The sequence below is a fragment of the Cydia pomonella genome, chromosome 14 (assembly GCF_033807575.1).
Source record: "Cydia pomonella isolate Wapato2018A chromosome 14, ilCydPomo1, whole genome shotgun sequence".
NCBI lineage: Eukaryota > Metazoa > Arthropoda > Insecta > Lepidoptera > Tortricidae > Cydia > Cydia pomonella.
The window spans coordinates 586088-603919 of NC_084716.1; the positions used below are offsets into that span (position 1 = coordinate 586088).

General features: G+C 37.7%; 1 protein-coding gene across 16 annotated transcripts in view; it reads left to right on the forward strand.

The window, feature by feature from the left end:
- The first annotated feature begins 163 nt into the window (after positions 1-163).
- The window catches only part of LOC133524685 (neurobeachin), a 963862-nt gene continuing 946193 nt past the window's right edge, over positions 164-17832 (forward strand). For 7 of the 16 annotated variants that reach the window (XM_061860790.1, XM_061860791.1, XM_061860795.1 and 4 more), the window contains exon 1: positions 165-1630. In XM_061860790.1, the coding sequence (XP_061716774.1) occupies positions 1472-1630 (159 nt within the window). In that variant the 5' untranslated portion in view covers positions 165-1471. Of the gene's footprint in view, positions 1631-17832 lie in introns of all 16 variants that reach the window. The other 9 variants (XM_061860798.1, XM_061860805.1, XM_061860793.1 and 6 more) reach the window with 5 other exon arrangements.

Below are 17832 nucleotides of genomic sequence, written 5' to 3' on the forward strand. Positions count from 1 at the left end.
GTAGCCAATATTGCCATATATTGCAATTAAACTTGCAATAAAAGTAATAAATAATATTTATGTTAATAATAAAAAATGATATAAATGATTATCTCAAAAGTGCGTAGTTTATTTATTTTTTAATGATACAGTATATTTGATAAAAGTATTGGTGCATTTGGTGCCCATTCATAGCATGTCAAAATGTATTAATGTTGCCAGTAGACAAAAAATTAACTAAAGTGGGGTAATAGAATGAAAAACAATATTGTCAAAATATTTCGATGTACTTCATTCAATTTCAGGCATTATGAATACTTTATTGTTTAATTTCTAGCTGAAAGATGGAAAGTTGAACATTGTCTCTGGTTTTAAATTGTGTTGTTCCAATGGTAATTTATGTATTTATTTTGTAATGTGATTACTAAACTAAATTGTTTATCGAAATTGGTGGTATTTTTTACTTGTACTAATACTTTTTTTTTAATTGCATGTACTTATTACTTATTTATCTACATTCAACCTATAACACTTGCCGTATCAAATGATATTAAGATTTTATTTGAGGATGGGAAAAAACTCATGACTAAGTGTTTTTATAATCTTATTTTCCAGTAAAAAATTTAATCATTAGTTCTTCTATAGTGAGCGACCATGTTGAATGCCATTTGCAATGACAAAGTACAGGAAAAGTACGGGTTAAGAACATATCATACTTGTAACGTTTTATATGATTACAAAATTGCTAGTTTTAGCCGTTCAAATAACTTTGCCAGCAGAAAAAGGCACTCAATTCAAATTATCTATGGGACGATAATCCTTCGCACGCAGATGTTCTAAATTTGTCGATTTTTTTCTACTGATGGAAATGACATGACAGACTATATTTAATATTTAAACCTTTAGGTTTGATCCTTCTCCTTTTATTTATGCTTAGAGCATTTAACCAACTGGAGTCATTTTTAAGAGCTTACATGGTCAATGGCAATGGTCATACTCACGTCATACTTATTGTATGGACTGACGTCTGACGTTTATCTGACATCAGTTTGTACGTTACGTACTCCAGGCGTACAGTACGTACAGGCGTTTCCAGCTGGTTAAGTCTCCCGTCAGTCTCCAGCTGTTCTAGAGTCAGACCAAGATATATAAGTTGGCAGCGATTTTGCAACTGTTATTTTAAACGACAAACTTCTATGAAATTATGTCGTTTCCTTAACACCTGCCCTGGGCTATCAAAGTCGCTACCAACTAATCTTGGTCAGACTCTAAGCCTATTTGCCCCGGTTCGGTTTACCCCGAAAGTGAGGGTTCATTGATTCTCTTGAATGGGTTACGGGAAATCTTGCTCTGGCAACACTGAATAATTCCAAAATGGCAGAATGCGACTTTCGTGTGTTATCATGTGAGCCGATTTAATAATGTTTTCTTGAATATTTGGTGTTGAGTGGATTATAAAATTGTGTAACAGTGAAAAGTGACCTAATAAACCATGGCGGACTTAAAATCACCGCCGTTCAGTGATATTAAAAGACCTGAGGAAGTCGTCAGGATGACGACAAATGATAGCCTGAAATTTGGAGTTCTTATCGGGCTGATTGAAGTCGGACAAGTGACCAACAGGGAGCTGGTGAACACCGTCCTGCACCTGGTAAGTACCTAAGATACCCCAGCAGCACTTATCTATAATAATTATTCTTATAAAGTTATCTGAACGTCTAATAAGAATCGTCTAAGAATTAACCTTTTGCAAAATATTTTGAGGGGATTTTATGATGTTTATTTAGATTTACATCACATTTTTAATGATGGTATAACCTAATTTTAAGATAGCAAGTGTAAGTGGAGAGATATGAGGGGTGGTGTTAGGTGTGGAGTGAGGTGGCGCGTCTATTTTCATTGTTTTTATCGATCGCCTGGTGGTGAATCTGGTCGCGCGGCGGGTCGCCGGCGCGCGGTTTGTTATGGTCGCGCGCCGTACCGGTGCTGCGGCCCCCCACTCGTTGCCATGTATATCACTGACAGGCCTCTAAACTTCTATTCTAATAAATCACAGCTAGCGCTGTTTTCTAGTGTCCCTGTTAATTGAAGCGATAATGACGAGGTTTCACCTTGAAAATGCCATTAAACTGTGACATTTTGCAGTCTATTGTTATACTGTAATGAAGTGTCACCTTTTATGCTCCTATGTAATTTTTACACACCATAACAAACATCTTTTTTACGATTAGCTGCACATTAATATTGCGTGATATTTCGCAATGCATTTGGTGAAAATCCATACACTTTTCGCTCAATAAAACCGATTTGTTTTCGCGTTAGATTGCACGTCGACTAGAATTTCTATTAATCTCATGCTCTTGTAATAAAGATTTTAGGTTTTGGAACTCTGATGGTCATATAAAAAATAACGTTTCTCAAACCTATTACATTGAAAATGTAGGTAATGTGCATTATAGCATTATATCGCACGAGTCACGACGTAGGTAGGTACCTAGAAAATCGGAGTCCACATTCCAAGCCTCGCAAAAACCCTCATTTTGAACATATAACCATAATTTAGGACCCTATTTATGAGTCGAAAATGTTCGTTTACAGTCTACGGACGTCATTGGGGCATATATCGTTGACATTGGCATACGGAAGTATCTGTTGTACGGAGCAGGATAGAAACAGGGTTATGTTTTTTAAATGACGGGCGTTTTTCCGAGCCTTGTACAATGCACATTACCTTTAGGCCAAGGAAGTTCGTGTTCTCTCACTCTCACCGATCGTAAGCGAGAGCGAGATGGGAATGCGTGCCTGGGAGCGCGGATATAATTTTTTTTTTTTTTACTTTTTAATAAATGAAAAAGAAATCGATACGTATATTAACGTAATATTGCCGATTTTTAGAAGCAATTTACATATTTTCAGCTTGTGTGCATAATTTACTATTAATGTAAGTAAATAATTTTTTCAAGTGCGTTTTAGACCAATGTTCGTGATTTTTTCTATCGAGCGAATGTCAAAAACTCGAGATTCGAATCGATACAGTCCCTCGAAATAGGCCTCAAGATTGCTAATTAAATTTATGGCAATGTGATCCAAAAAGCGATACGACTTTTCAAAAACTCCGTCTTCTGAACCTTGCAGTAGGTTAGGTACTGTTCAGTGTCAATTTTGTAACCACCGATAAAATTGTCATACCTACGTCACACTTCATGAATTTACTGACTATAATCCTCATACAGGTAGCAGGTGTAAAATGTAAGTTTACACAACTAAGACATACACACATACCTACACCTATTCATACGTTGACTACAGTGTCTACATAATAACTAATAACACTCTGTATTGACATTGTAACTTCTCGTCATAGGTACACATTTAAAACATGCCTAAGTTGGACTTTACTTAGCAATCAGACACCCAAATGGTCTCATAACTAAGACCTTCCGTATCTCAAAGTACCTTAGAAAACGATATCGGCGATTTACCGTTACCACAATCAAATATAAAAGCACCCTTTTAATTCCAAATGACGCAATCTTTCGTGGGCCACTACACCCTTAACTGATATAGGTATAGAATAACTGTAGCCTGACAAAGCCCAATTTGTCAATAAATAAGAACAAAAAATATATACTCGTCCTTTTTTTTTGGATGCTAGTAATAAAAAAGACTCTTTTCACATAGATTTTCGTACATTGACCCGGCTATAAATGAGATAATAATAAAATTATTTACAATTATAACATTTATTTCAGACAAAGTTGATCCATAGTTTGTTACTATGACTACTTCTAGTGCTTAGTTGAAGTTTCTAGAAAGATCGAGCTCGCCATGTCCCCCGACATGTCTGCCTGGAAATCCTGACATATGGCAACTTACGTAGGAATGAGTTCAGGGTTTGCAAGGAAAGTCGTCTATCAGTTTACGTGAGCAAGGTCAGTGTAGGGACCTTTTTGGAGTTAATTGCCGTGGATGTGATTGTCTCGCATTTAGCGTTAAATAAAAAAGTATTAGGCTTTGTTTATGGTTTTTATTTAACAGGAACCAATGAGTCCTCGTAGACGAACGCGAAAACGCACTTGAAATGGTGCTAAAGCTATATAGCTAGCAAAATGTACAAATTTTATGAACAACTGAACTGAACTGAAGTAACATCCGGACTTTCGGAGACAGGATTCCTGTAACTGTCGATAAATATTTTATTTACTTCGGATTTTCCACCATTAGGTATCATGGAATGATCTCGATCGATAATATCTATACCTTTCATAAAACTTCTTTATTATTACAGCCTTTATTGTTATATTATCCTTACAAAACGCTAGAGGATATCAAAACAAGCTACCGTATGAACAGAATTTAGCAAAATACAAAACGTTTACGACCCACTTGTTTGTCTAAATTACTACTTTACCTAGAATTTTATCCAATATTTCGGTCCAGCGCCTAACCAATATAATTGTCCATTAACATAGTAATAGGTCGCCGGTGATTACTTGGCAGTAGACTCCGCGAGATCAATCAGGCCCGACCAATCTGCAATCAGATCACGTACATGTGCGATACACGATGAGAACCAGGGAAAATGATCTCAATCACTTATGGAATTGACTCATTTATTACAAACATGCTTTGCCTGCGCCTCCTCTTTGTCCAAGGGAGTGGATTTCCAAATATAAAGTAGTTAGTTTCCAACCCAGTCCCTAAGCCTGCAAGGACAAATAACACTTGGCTAAATCTTTGACCATTGCTTAAAATTTAACGACAAAAAAATCAAGATCCCTAAGACAGTTTTTCTCTATTTTCAAAAAAAGTTTTTCTCATGATGTTCTAAGCTGTTAAAAATGCACTCTATATGTAAGCCAGCACAGCGCATTATACACATTACGTCACAGATTCGCAACGCAATGACATCTTACATATAATTCCATACAAAACAAACGGCGCGGAGGTATCTACTTGCGCATCTACGCAATAAGTCAAACCCATGTAGGTGTAGCTAAAGTAAGATGCCTCAAGGGAATACGACTTAGCCAATACCTAGGTGTAGTGTAGGTATAGTATCAGTACCTTCAAAATATGACATTCTGAAGTCATGTCATAGGCATAACAGGCGTGAGTTCGGTGGCTTATAGCCCGCGGCAAAACAGGGGAGTGTGCCTGCATATACCCATAGCTACAATATGCCAATCGATTTCAATACGTTTGTGACATTCCATAGGCGAGCCTGCAGCTAAAACTGAGGGTTGTATAAAGGCCTGTGCACACCAGGTCTGAGTGCGTAGTCGTGCACGACGGCGTTGTAGTATACAGATACTTATGAGAGACGGCACACCGCTTGCGTGACGAGTACGTGAGCGGCTCTAACATTTTAGGCTCCACACGCATCCGGTGTGGGCTGGCCTTAATAGTAATTCTTGTGGAATAAAAGTATAATAATATTTTATGAATTATTCTTATTATTTTTTATCTTAATTTATACTTAAACGTAAAGCTATAAAAACGTCTACAAGTCAAACCACTCCAAACCCTCTATAAGACGAAAAAGAAACTCCATTCTGGAGCTTTCCTTGAAATTCGTGTTGTCGATGTTTTACTGCTACCGTATTTACGTTACGCTTCTAACTCTTACTAAAAAGCAGAAATTTGAAAATGAAAAGTAAACAACTCATTTACGAGCAAATCTTCCGAACTCAGGTCTTAAATATAATAAAATAGATTTCAGAGAAGCATATTAGGCGCTTAGCACACAACGCTATGCATTAAGCACGTATTAAAGCGACATCCCGCTCGCACATCGGGCCGACGTGCGAATCGTATCCAGTGTGCTTAGCGCCTTAGACTCAAAACTTATACATCCGAATGGTAAAAAGTAGAGATGAAAAATGAAAAATGAAAAAATGAAAAATGATTTATTTAGGTATCAAACAGATGCAACGAATATTCGGCCATTATTATAAATTCGACCGGTCTGGCCTCGTGGGTAGTGACCCTGCCTATGAAGCCGATGGTTCCGGGTTCAAATCCTGGTAAGGGCATTTATTCGTGTGATGAGCATGGATATTTGTTCCTGAGTCATGGGTGTTTTCTATGTATTTAAGTATTTATAAATATTTATATATTATATATATCGTTGTGTAAGTACCCTCAACACAAGCCTTATTGAGCTTACTGTGGGACTTAGTCAATTTGTGTAATAATGTCCTATAATATTTATTTATTATTTTATTTATTTATTATTATTTATTATTCGATATTCGGCCTATTCGGCCACAATTTCATTATTCGGCCGAATACCGATTAGTGGCATAGTATTCGGCAGTCGCTGTGTCCCAATACAATTATATGTATTTAATAAGGTTTATACGGGTTTATAGGTTGGGTACACTGGTCACGACCAAGCCTAAACAATCTCAAGTTTTAATTAACGGAGCCTGAAACGGTTTTACGTCATACAATACAATTTTGTTAATGTTACTTTTTGAGTTCTAGTATGCGTAACAGTCTGAATAAAAATATGCAATCATTTATTTAAATATTATAACAGGGCTACTGAGATACCTTTCAAGCGGGGTAATTTTGACGACCGGTCTAGCCTAGTGGGTAGCGTTAGTGACTCTGCCTATGAAGCCGATGGTCCTGGGTTCGAATCTCGGTAAGGGCATTTATTTGTGTGATGAGCACAGATATTTGTTCCCGAGTCATGGGTGTTTTCTATGTATTTAAGTATTTGTATATTATATATATCGTACCCACAACATAAGCCTTCTTGAGCTTACTGTGGGGCTTAGTCAATTTGTGTAAGAATGTACTATAATATTTATTTATCTACTAAACCAGAAACATTTCATATTTGAGCTGATATGATGATGATGGTGGTCCCTACTTTGCCAACACCTACTACATCGCTTACCAAGGCAACTTCCTTACTGTATAAAGTAAATTTATTCAGGGACCATAATTTTATATCCGCAACGCAGGCTTCGTCAGGTGAACACACTAATCAGCTACAGGCGTCGTCACAATACAATACAACGGTAAAATCTGCAACAGGCTTCGTCAACTTACTCTAAAAAGAATACATTAAAAAAAACCTACAAATAAAAAGCAACCTCTAACTCGCCACCAGCAGGCAATGTGCCCAGCAGGCTGACCGCATTTCCCCATTGAATTGCGATGCTAATTCTTTGGGCAGAATACTGACCAGCCCTTTTGTTACCCGTGGCATTTGTATAAAGTAATTCTAGTTTAGTAGATATTTGGTATTTTCAAAGTTACCCCGTTTTCCAAGTTGTTCTTATACACTTTATTGTAATTTTATAAAACGGACAGTATCATGAATTCAGATCACGTCTCCCGAATCACTATGTAGGTAAACAGCAGAATAGGAAACGAATGTCGGAATATACAATGTGTACATAAAATGCCAACGTCTTGCCCCGCCGCAATCTTGGCACAGTGACAAAAATAGGTTAGACAAAGATTCAGTGCATTTTTTTCTTGCGACCGCCGGTCATACGAAAATATTCAATATTGTCTGAAGACGGGAAGTAATGGGATTGGCAACCGTCAAAGGCTTTCAAGATGGCGCCAGCATAGGTTTTTATCTGTCACTAGTTTTGTTATATGAGATTTAACTTAAAGAGCTCCCATCGAAGCCATAATATACCCATTAAAAAGAACTGAATTTGACACTGAAACTTCGCCGTCTGTAAAATACTTAATTCGGCCAATCACAGAAACAAATTAAGTATGCCTGGTTTTTATATTAGTTATTTATTTAATATCCAATACGACCAAACCAGCAAAGGAAGATTAGCAGGAGGGGACACCCCGTCCTGTTTTGAAACCATAAACCAAGTTAACTTAACCTAAGTTAACTGCATTATTTTTCTATTAACATTAATACCAACAGCAAAAATTGAGAAAGGTATGTTGAGATGGTTTGGACACGTGGAAAGAATGAGTGAAAGAAGGTTAACAAAGAGAGTGTATAAGGGAGAAGTAGAAGAGGGAGCTGGAAGGGGTAGACCTCTTCGGACTTTCTCTGATCAAATCGGGGAAATCCTGAAGAAAGGCCAGGTCAAGAGCACCCTAAACCGACGAGCGTGTATGAGAAATGTCATGAAAGTGAAGGAAGCGAAAGAGGTATGTCAGGATCGTAGCAAGTGGAAATCCGTGGTCTCTGCCTACCCCTGCGGGAAATAGGCGTGATTATATGTATGTATGTATGTATGTATGTACCAACAGCAAAATAATTAGAAACAACACCATTCAGCTGACTACTCGGCCAGATCTTCTTTAATAAAGTCAAATAAATGCCCTTATTGTCCTTCCAAGAGCCTACGCAGTCGTAAGTTAACGCAAAACGACAGATATCAGTTCCGGTTTGCGGTGACATCTAAAGACATGGGATCCACACGGGGTTGATGGGCTAGTGCCGCTCATTTCTCTTACTTTGTGAAGTATAGTCGCATCCGGGAGAGATCATGAAACTGGGCATGCATGAAGCTTACGTAGACAACAAAATAAAGTTGAAACAACTTGTCAAGTGACTATTATTGATGTTGTGGGTTTATAATAGGTGTAATACGAATAGGTTTTGTTGGGCAAGCTAATGCTCTTCGTTCCGACAAGGTTCACGATGATGCGCCGCACACGATAGGCGTGGCGTTCAAAGAGTTAAAAGAGTCTAGACACAGTCGTTAATTAATGCTTAACGACAGACATCAGAGTTATCCGGTTTGCGGGGACGTCTAAAGTCAGCTAAGTCAGTCCACGTGCCACGTGGATCACGGCACCCTTTCAGCCTGCATTGATTCACATTGCATGGTGATTGGCTTCTTATTTTATTTATACAATAGGGATAATTTTACCCGCTTAACCACTTACCTCGTTGGTTCGTCTATTGACTCTAACACAGTCGTCAATGAACGCAAAAAGACAGATATCAGAGTAATCCGGCTTGCGGCTACATCTAAAGTCAGTCAAGTCAGTCCACGTGGATCACGGACGCCCTTTCAGTCTGCATTTATCCACATTGTGATTGGCTCCTTATGATTCACATTGCATGGTGATTGGCTTCTTATTTTATTTATACAATAGGGATAATTTTACCCGCTTAACCACTTACCTCGTTGGTTCGTCTATTGACTCTAACACAGTCGTCAATGAACGCAAAAAGACAGATATCAGAGTAATCCGGCTTGCGGCTACATCTAAAGTCAGTCAAGTCAGTCCACGTGGATCACGGACGCCCTTTCAGTCTGCATTTATCCACATTGTGATTGGCTCCTTATTTGATTTAACGTACCTTAACGCTTAACCACTTAGGTCATTATTAATATGTCTATTTACTCTAAATCTAAAACAATCGTCTGTGAACGCAAAACGACACATATCCGAGTATGAGTAATCCGGCTTGCGGCGACGCGACGTCTAAAGTCAGCTAAGTCAGTCAACGACTCCACGTGGATTACGGCAACGGCACCCTTTCAGCCTGCATTGATTGGCTTCTTATTTCATTCATATTGTTGGTAAAATAGAGATAGTATAACCCGCTTAACCATTTTATATCATTCGTTCGATATTTTTACTCAACCGCTCTTAAATGTTTGATTGACAGGGACGCAGATAGGAAACATTCGAATTTCGATGTTCGCGGTTCTATTCTAATAGTCATTTCTTCTTATGTAACGGTTATAGACATGATCTGTCAGCTGTCAACAATGATTACAAGATTATAAAATTCGGATTGTCAACGGTACATATTTCTACGGGTTATTAAGGTAGCTGCCATACGTCACCGGTAAAGTAGACATTTTTGTGGAATGCCCCTTGCATTGATCCACGCGTGACCTTGTGATCAACTGGTTATTGATATCGATTCCTTTAGTTTGCTCTGTACAGTAAATATGAGTATCGTATGGAAAAGTTAGAGTTTGACGTCTTAAAGAATTTCTAGTATTGTCATACGTAATTAATGTTAGGACGGAGAATGATCAAAGTTCTCGTAAAAACTTAGTCTTAGCTTTTTAAAATTGTAATTTTAATCTATTTCCTAAATATTTCAAATTTAAGTTATTATTAAGAAACTCAATAACTCTATTAAACTTTCACACTCGCGTAAACCTAAAAATTCGCTTCCGCCAACTTTACAGGAGTCGTCAACATTTCGGAAAAGTACCTAATCTAAATCTCGAAAACATCTCCGTCAACCCTCCTGAACTGAACACTTATCGAATCGAATTATAAGACGGTCACGAGGACGGTAAATCTTTTCGTTTTCTTTTGACAGCACATTTCTCTTTTAATAAATAGGTACTTAGAGGTACTCAATATTGGAGAACTGTCTCGATTGAGATGTCCTATGTTTTTAGGACCGTCTGTAGACTTGTCTCGTCGTAAAAATATTCGTAGTATAAAATTGTCTGAAAATTGCTGAATAAATAATTAAAATATTAACTAGATACTTTTTTTCTGTCTTAATAGACACGTTCTCTAGTTAATATGCAGTTCCATTATGGCTTAGTCTAGTTTGGATACACCTTCAGAAGATACGTGCAAACGCGTAATGAAACACGTGGTAATGATCTCACACTACAAACATCGTTACCTGAACCAAACGCTATCAGAGCTGACGTCATAAATCAGCCATGCTATCAGCCACGTAGTGGACGTTAATCGACGCTTCTTAATGAATTGCCGGTGAAACTGGCTACGGCGATCTATTTCCCTCTCTATCGCACGCATTTTCGAGCTTGCCTATTAGAGGGAGATCGGTTAATCGATCGTCGGGCGCCTGTATCGGTAATTATTCGATACCTACTCGATCGCTGATTGCATGATCGACCGCGGCCAAAGGTTTACGACCAATGCTCCAATGGGTCTAGTAATTGCTGACGTTATTGATTTCTGAAACCGAATAATATTTATAATATGTTTGATATTGTCTTTTAAATTTATATCTTCTTGGATTTCACGGGCCTGTAAATCCAGGTCTTTTGATAGGCTTGCGTGCGGATATAAATCCAACACGTAGAGACCCCTTGCAGAGCTTTAATGTCATGTAGAAAGCGCAACAATAGACATCCATGAATCGGTCGCAGCAGGCATTGGGACTATTGTAGACAAAGTGAACAGTCCAACCAAGTAGTATAACAGTCTATGGATTGAAGTTTGGGTGGACAATAAGACTGGGTTATTGCAAAGACCGGACACCTGCCATAACAATTGTTTTCACTAGTTATCCAGACAGCCAATGACTCGCAGCCCACTAGATGGGCCCTGAAACTGCTGTCTTGAAGACGACCAGGAACAACACCGGTGTGAGCGGCTCAGGGGTGTCGAGAGGTCTACGCCGCTTTCTACCGAGTGGCTGATAGCAGCCACTGTGCCAGCTCGCGTTTTATGCAATTTTTCACTTCCACCCCCGAAGCACTTAGCTCTAACGACTCCTCTTTGGACGGCCAATGAAGGCAAGCCAAAGTTGAGAGTCCTGCCCTTGGGGTCCACTCCGACCGACGAAGACGCGCCGGAGACAGAAACCCTGACCGAGTCTCGGGAGTACTCGAGTCCGTCGGGTCATTACTCCCCAACAGCTTGCCACAAGCCGCCCTGCCCTAAATTATTGTTACTTGTTACCAATTTATTTGTTTTTATTTTTTCTGTACTTTTATATTTGTATGACATGTGAAAAGTGTTTATTATGAAGCCTACTTGAATAAATTCTTTTTGAAGTTTGAATATTGTACATATAATATTTTGTAGTCAATTTCTATACAAAAGTTTTTTTTGGATCAGATGGTTGACTAGCAGATAATGCATTCATGCACGTTAAGAAAGATAAATAAAATATGTCACTGATGTTGTGATGTTATAAGAAGGTCTCGTGGGAAAAATCAATTCTTAGCTTTATTGACAATCATTTCTGAAACTAAAAAAGGAATATTAAGTAATAAATATGCCTGTTCGCGTTCGTACTTCCGTAGAGTCCTATAAAATATGTTTACCAAATATCACACGAGATGGCAGTGTACTAGAAGCGGCGATTTCTACATCACGCTATTGAAATATTCATAGGGATTGTATATAAGGGTTTGGGATTATTTTTAATGTATTGGCTTTATTTTTGACTGGTTGTTTGGTTTCATGGTCAATCCTTCCAAAGTAAAGAGCGCCCTTTTTGAACGAATTATGTTAGGGGTACAAAAAATACCTATTGTAAGAGTAATGGTTATGGTATAGATCGTGTCATTCACGATGACCTGCAGATTTGTCAAATCTAACCTTTATTAACATGATAATAGAGCCAAGGCTCGCGTCTTCGTGAATAACAAGAACTGTATGAGGTTTATGCCTACATATTAGTATGTTTTCTTTTGGTTTCCAAATGCACCGCCTACACTCTTTTCTGCTTTACGCTAAGGTTGAGTTGTAGGGAATGCCTTATGGCATTAAGTTCGCCTTTTGTGGGTGGACCGGTCCTAGAGGCACCAGAGCAAAAGCCCGACCACGCGCTAGGTAGGCCGACGAAATAGAGAAGGTAGCTGAAAAAGGATGGATAGAAGTAGCGAGTAATGGAACAACCTGGATTTCTTTGGAGGAAGCTTTTACCCGAAAGGGGTCCACACAGATTTAAAATAATATAAATAACATAATTAAACAAAGATTATAATGCAATAAGTAATGATAATAATATAATTCTTAAAATATTAATTTAATTCACAAATAATTAAACTATTGCATGTTTATATTTTTCCTTTAAATTTTGTTTAAATGTATTATTAATTATCATACTTAGCATGCAACAATCAATTTATCAATGGTAATATTTATGTGTAATTTAATTTAATTCAATGTGTATGGAATGAATAAAGCTCTATTCATTAATTCAGGTACATAAAGTTTTCCTTTGGTGCAATACAGTTTATATAAATAAACTTCCGTCTGACTGAATAGAATAGATAAACGTATGTTTCGTTTAAGATCCCTGAAAAAATAAATAGTCAATTAACTATGAAATTATGAAGAATATTAACAACCTCTTAAATTATTCATGTAACATTGATTGCTTTTGAAAGTCTTCTAAAGATTTATCCAGTTTGACGAGCACGGAATGAATTTTGTAATAATTATGTCAACAGAATGTAGGCGGGTATAATAATATAATATAATATGAGAAACCGAAAGCTTTTAACAGTGTATTCCTGATCACATTTGGAGACTAAACTGTCATAGATTTTTCTGGTTTTCACCTAGTTTCAGAGTTAATACCAATGAAAAAAAAACATCTTATTGTAACTTAGTGGAAACCGCCTTTTTGATCGCGATGATGCCATTATGGGGCGTAGTCTAAATATTCTTATTAAACCTTTGCAAAAACTAGGTTTCATAAAAACAAAAAAAGTAAACATTAATTTTCAGTGCCAGTTTTACCAAAACATTACTTTTTAATAAACTCAAAAACTTGAAAAATATGAAATGTTTTTTGAAAAGAAGTGCGTGATTACAAGTTTTCGGGTTCCTCATGTTACACCATGTTTATTCTTAATTACTTTTTAGTAAGGCAGTTGTTTTGAATCCAAAGTTCTGCTGTGTGGTTTGTTTCAACTAATAAGGCTGCCTTTCCACTGAGTTCAAGTCTCACTCAAGACAGTAAATGTTCCACTTTTAAATGTATTCTAAGCTTAATAGCATCGTCCGCGTTTCTGCTTGTTAATAATCAATTTGTGAATGAAGATATGGTTTTGGTTGGAGTTGGCCCTTGCAAATATGGTTTAGTTTTTATGTCATTTGTTCTTGATAAAAACGTGTAAATATTCCACATAAAACTACACTTTTGCGTTTGCTTTTCTTACTTACTCTGGCGCAGCGACCCAAAGTGTCTTGGCCTCCAACACGACTTCCCGGTCCTGTGCCGTTTTTCGCGTCCACCACATCCGCCCATCGATATCTAGGCCGACGGGCCGGGCGGCATGCTGTCGGTGTCCCCTCAAAGGCCCATCGCCCGAAAATGTTAGCTCCTCTTAAACATTACATTATTGTTAAAATACCAAGAGCATGCAGGTCATTTTAAAACAATTTCGCTTAGTAATTGTAACCCTTGACGGGAACCCCTTTCAACGCGCGCCTTGAAACTCCAACTTAACGACAAACTTTTGTGAAAATAATTAAATATCACATTTCTATGGGTTTTCGGAAAGAAATCCATTTACAGGGCAATTCAAATTCCCATTGAACATCAAAATGATATATAAATCATGCCTTTTGCCCATGCGTCTCGCTCGCGCTAATATCTGTACGGACAAGTTCAAGCGATAACTAAATATTTATTATAATTTAGATATCGTTTTGATGTCAAGTGTACGTTCGAATTGGCCTCTTACTCTTTATATCCAAAAAATGCTGATATATACATTTCTAACGTAATTCTGTGAAAATGTGTAATCATGCGTGTGCTGTGTTGACAGGCTGACATGCGTAGGCGGCATTGTGAGCTGAATTACTAAGTACTTGTACCTACCCTATACAACGTGAGCCATAATAACCTGACAGATTTCAACCACGTAGGTGTCACGAGTAAATAATGATATGTACGGTCACGGGCTGGAACTGTGTAGCCATTTGAGGTTTAGGTTAATTCGGTTGTTTATAGCATTTTTCAAACTGGAAGGGCACGCTGTCAATTCAATACAATTTTAGGTTATGAATGAATGAATTTATTTTATTTCGGACTTTCAAATCCATATTTTTTGTTAGTTACACATGTAGAAAAAAAAAATACATTGTGTGGAGTATTCTAATAACAGTACAAATAACGTACGTTACGTTTGTTGTTTGGGAGCCTTCTTAAATATTTATTTTATTCTGTTTTTTAGTATTTTTTGTTATAGTGGCAACAAAAATACATCATCTGTGAAAATTTCAACTGTCTAACTATCACGGTTCATGAGATAAAGCGTGGTAACAGACGGACGGATAGCGGAATAATAGTAATAGGGTCCCGTTTTACCCTTCGGGTACGGATCTGCTCGTTTGCCTCCAGTTTCATAAAAAAAAACAAAGGCATGCTTTTGCCTTACCTATTTTAATTCTTTACAAATTCAAACTTAATTTTCAGCCCCCAATCAAAATACTTCAAACAAATTCTTGACTGACTTAATGAATAACTAAACTAACTAACCAGACAAATAATTTTCTGCCAAGCCGATGTAAGTAAGTTGACAGGTTATCAATTCAAAGGCTCCATTTACTCTGTTGCCTCTGTATCTCACTCTGTAGATATAATATCGACGTTGGAAGCGAATGTTTGAAATCCCGAACAATAATTGCCTCATAACTTGCGATATGGAATTGTGCTCACTGACTCCAACTTACAATGACTAATGGCTTCATTTATTTCATAGTTTAGTCAAGTTTATATCGATAGTCACTGCTGTTGTGTGATATTCAGTATTAACTACATATTAAGTTATTTAATTCTGTTGTCTTACATCCAAAATTTTGCGTTAGGGTATAAATTATATAGGTTGTCTGCAAGAGCTTTTTAGCAATAAGACCGTTTGTTGACTTTGTTGTTAACCTTGCTGTTCTCGTTCTGCACCATATTCTTTTATTGAGGTGTGCAGTTAAAGATCAATGATTTTTGCCTACTAGCGCAAGTCTTCGGACTGTGATGATGTACCTAAAAAGTAAACTTACTAGTAAAAACAATTCTAACAAAGCCTCCCACGTCGATATTGGTCTTGCGTCCTGGTACGCACTGCGATTAATTTCTTGCAGTTTCAGAAACACAAAAAATGTAACTTAAGGCATGCTTCATAAGTGCACGCACTTGCAAGACTGAAACCGCAAGAAATTAATCGTAGTGCGTTCTAAGCCTCAGCTTCAGACCGTGCTAAAGATAACATACAATGACAAAACCCCAACTTACCTTTAACTTTTTCATTAACTTGCGTCGGATAGTTATAAGAGATTTCGCTGGGACATCAGTTATCCGCAACCAAGATCAGTGACACCTGATATTAAATTTCTATGAAAATATGACGTTTATAATGACACTAGCTCACTTTTTGTTCTGTTCAAGTCGTTGCAAACTTAGGTTAGATGGATTCTGGATGTTTGACGCCTCGCCATTGCAAACTAACAATTCGCGTGTTTTTGCAGTGTGCAGTAATTGAAGATCGTTCCGTTTTTGCAGGCTTGCATTCCGCCTAGCGAGGAATTCCTGTCGTTATGCAACCGCCATTTATCCAATTATCCGGATAACTGCGCTGTCAATTGAGAATGGGATATACGTACCGACATGTGCGATGCTCGGAATTTTCGTGGCTGTCGTTCATTTATAGGCAGATCTTTTTGCTGGCAATTTTTTCTCTCGTTAGAGTAGGACAAAATTTGGCTGTTTTATGAGATCACAACTTGTCCAGAAAAAAAAGTGTAACTCGGATGCGTTCTTGGAGTATACGGTGAAATTGGGCTTATATTGTACAAAATAAGGAAGTCTATCAAATTTCAAAAGAAAAAAAGTAGATACCAATAACATCCAATAAGTTTCCGGAATTTTCTTCACACTTTCGAACTGCCGTAGTGAGTTCACACTTATTGACCTCCAACTGTTTGATATACTTAATAAGAATTAAAAAAACAAAACATTATTCTACAATTAATTAAAATTAAAATGACACTTTAATAGCCTCCGTGACAGTTATGTCATTATAGCATGTTCATGCTAAACTTATCCTTCATCGAATCGATTAATCAGGTAATCGAGTGTAAGAGCTCCTGCGTCAATTAGCACCTATACTCAGATGGTTCCAAGATTTATGCTAGCGTTATAGAAAACCAGTTTAAGTGTAACCTCGGGTTTTTAAGAGCTATGGGTTATCGAATCTCAAACAATGTACTGGCCAGAATAGAAAGCGGCAATACAGTAGGTTGAGTTGGGTGAAGGTGCGTCCAAATAAAGCGAATGCGCCACGAGTGCGTACGCATATTTACTTCACATTGCGCGCCTAATCAACGGAACATATACAAGGTTTGCATAAAGCGCGCAATATACAGCAAACATGCGTACGAACTCGCAGGCTGCGAGTCGAAGAGAACGATTGTAAATGTAGCGAGTAGCGACTGTATCGATGGATTGATATCAATTCGAGCGTGTCGCTGCGGTGCTCCTGCGTAATTTGCAACAAATGCCAGTCTACTAACACTAGTGTTTCTTGGATTATTCTATAGTAACGAATACTTCATTTAGCTGCATGTCGTCGACACCTAGATTAGTAGCTTGATTGCGTCCTTGGTAGCCGGTTTTTTCGTTAGTGTACGATCGAAGTTTTGGTTTTCATGTTTCATTCGGAGGTTCGGTTCCGGCCGAAACTATTAGACCACCGAATGAAGCAAAAAACGGGGAAATAATTCGTGTATAAGCGAATTTTGGCATAGTTGTAGATAAAGGTAGCTTACATAACATACTGAAAGTACCGATGGATGGGGTTGGCGCTAACGGGTAGAGGTGGGTTTAAAGGTCCCTTTTTAGTGTTCCGTAGCCAAATGGGAAAAAAACGGAACCCTTATGGATTCGTCATGTCGTCTGTCTGTCCGTCCGTATGTCACAGCCACTTATTTCCGAAACTACAAGATCTACACAGTATATACTGTTGAAACTTGGTAAGTAGATGTTTTCTGTGAACCCCATTAAGATTTTCACACAAAAATAGAAAAAAGTAACAATAGATTTAGGGGGTTCCCCATACTTAGAACTGAAACTCAATTTTTTTTTTCATCAAACCCATACGTGGATCCATGGATAAATAACTCGTAAATGGTGCCCAATAGCAAAAAACGCTGCTTAAC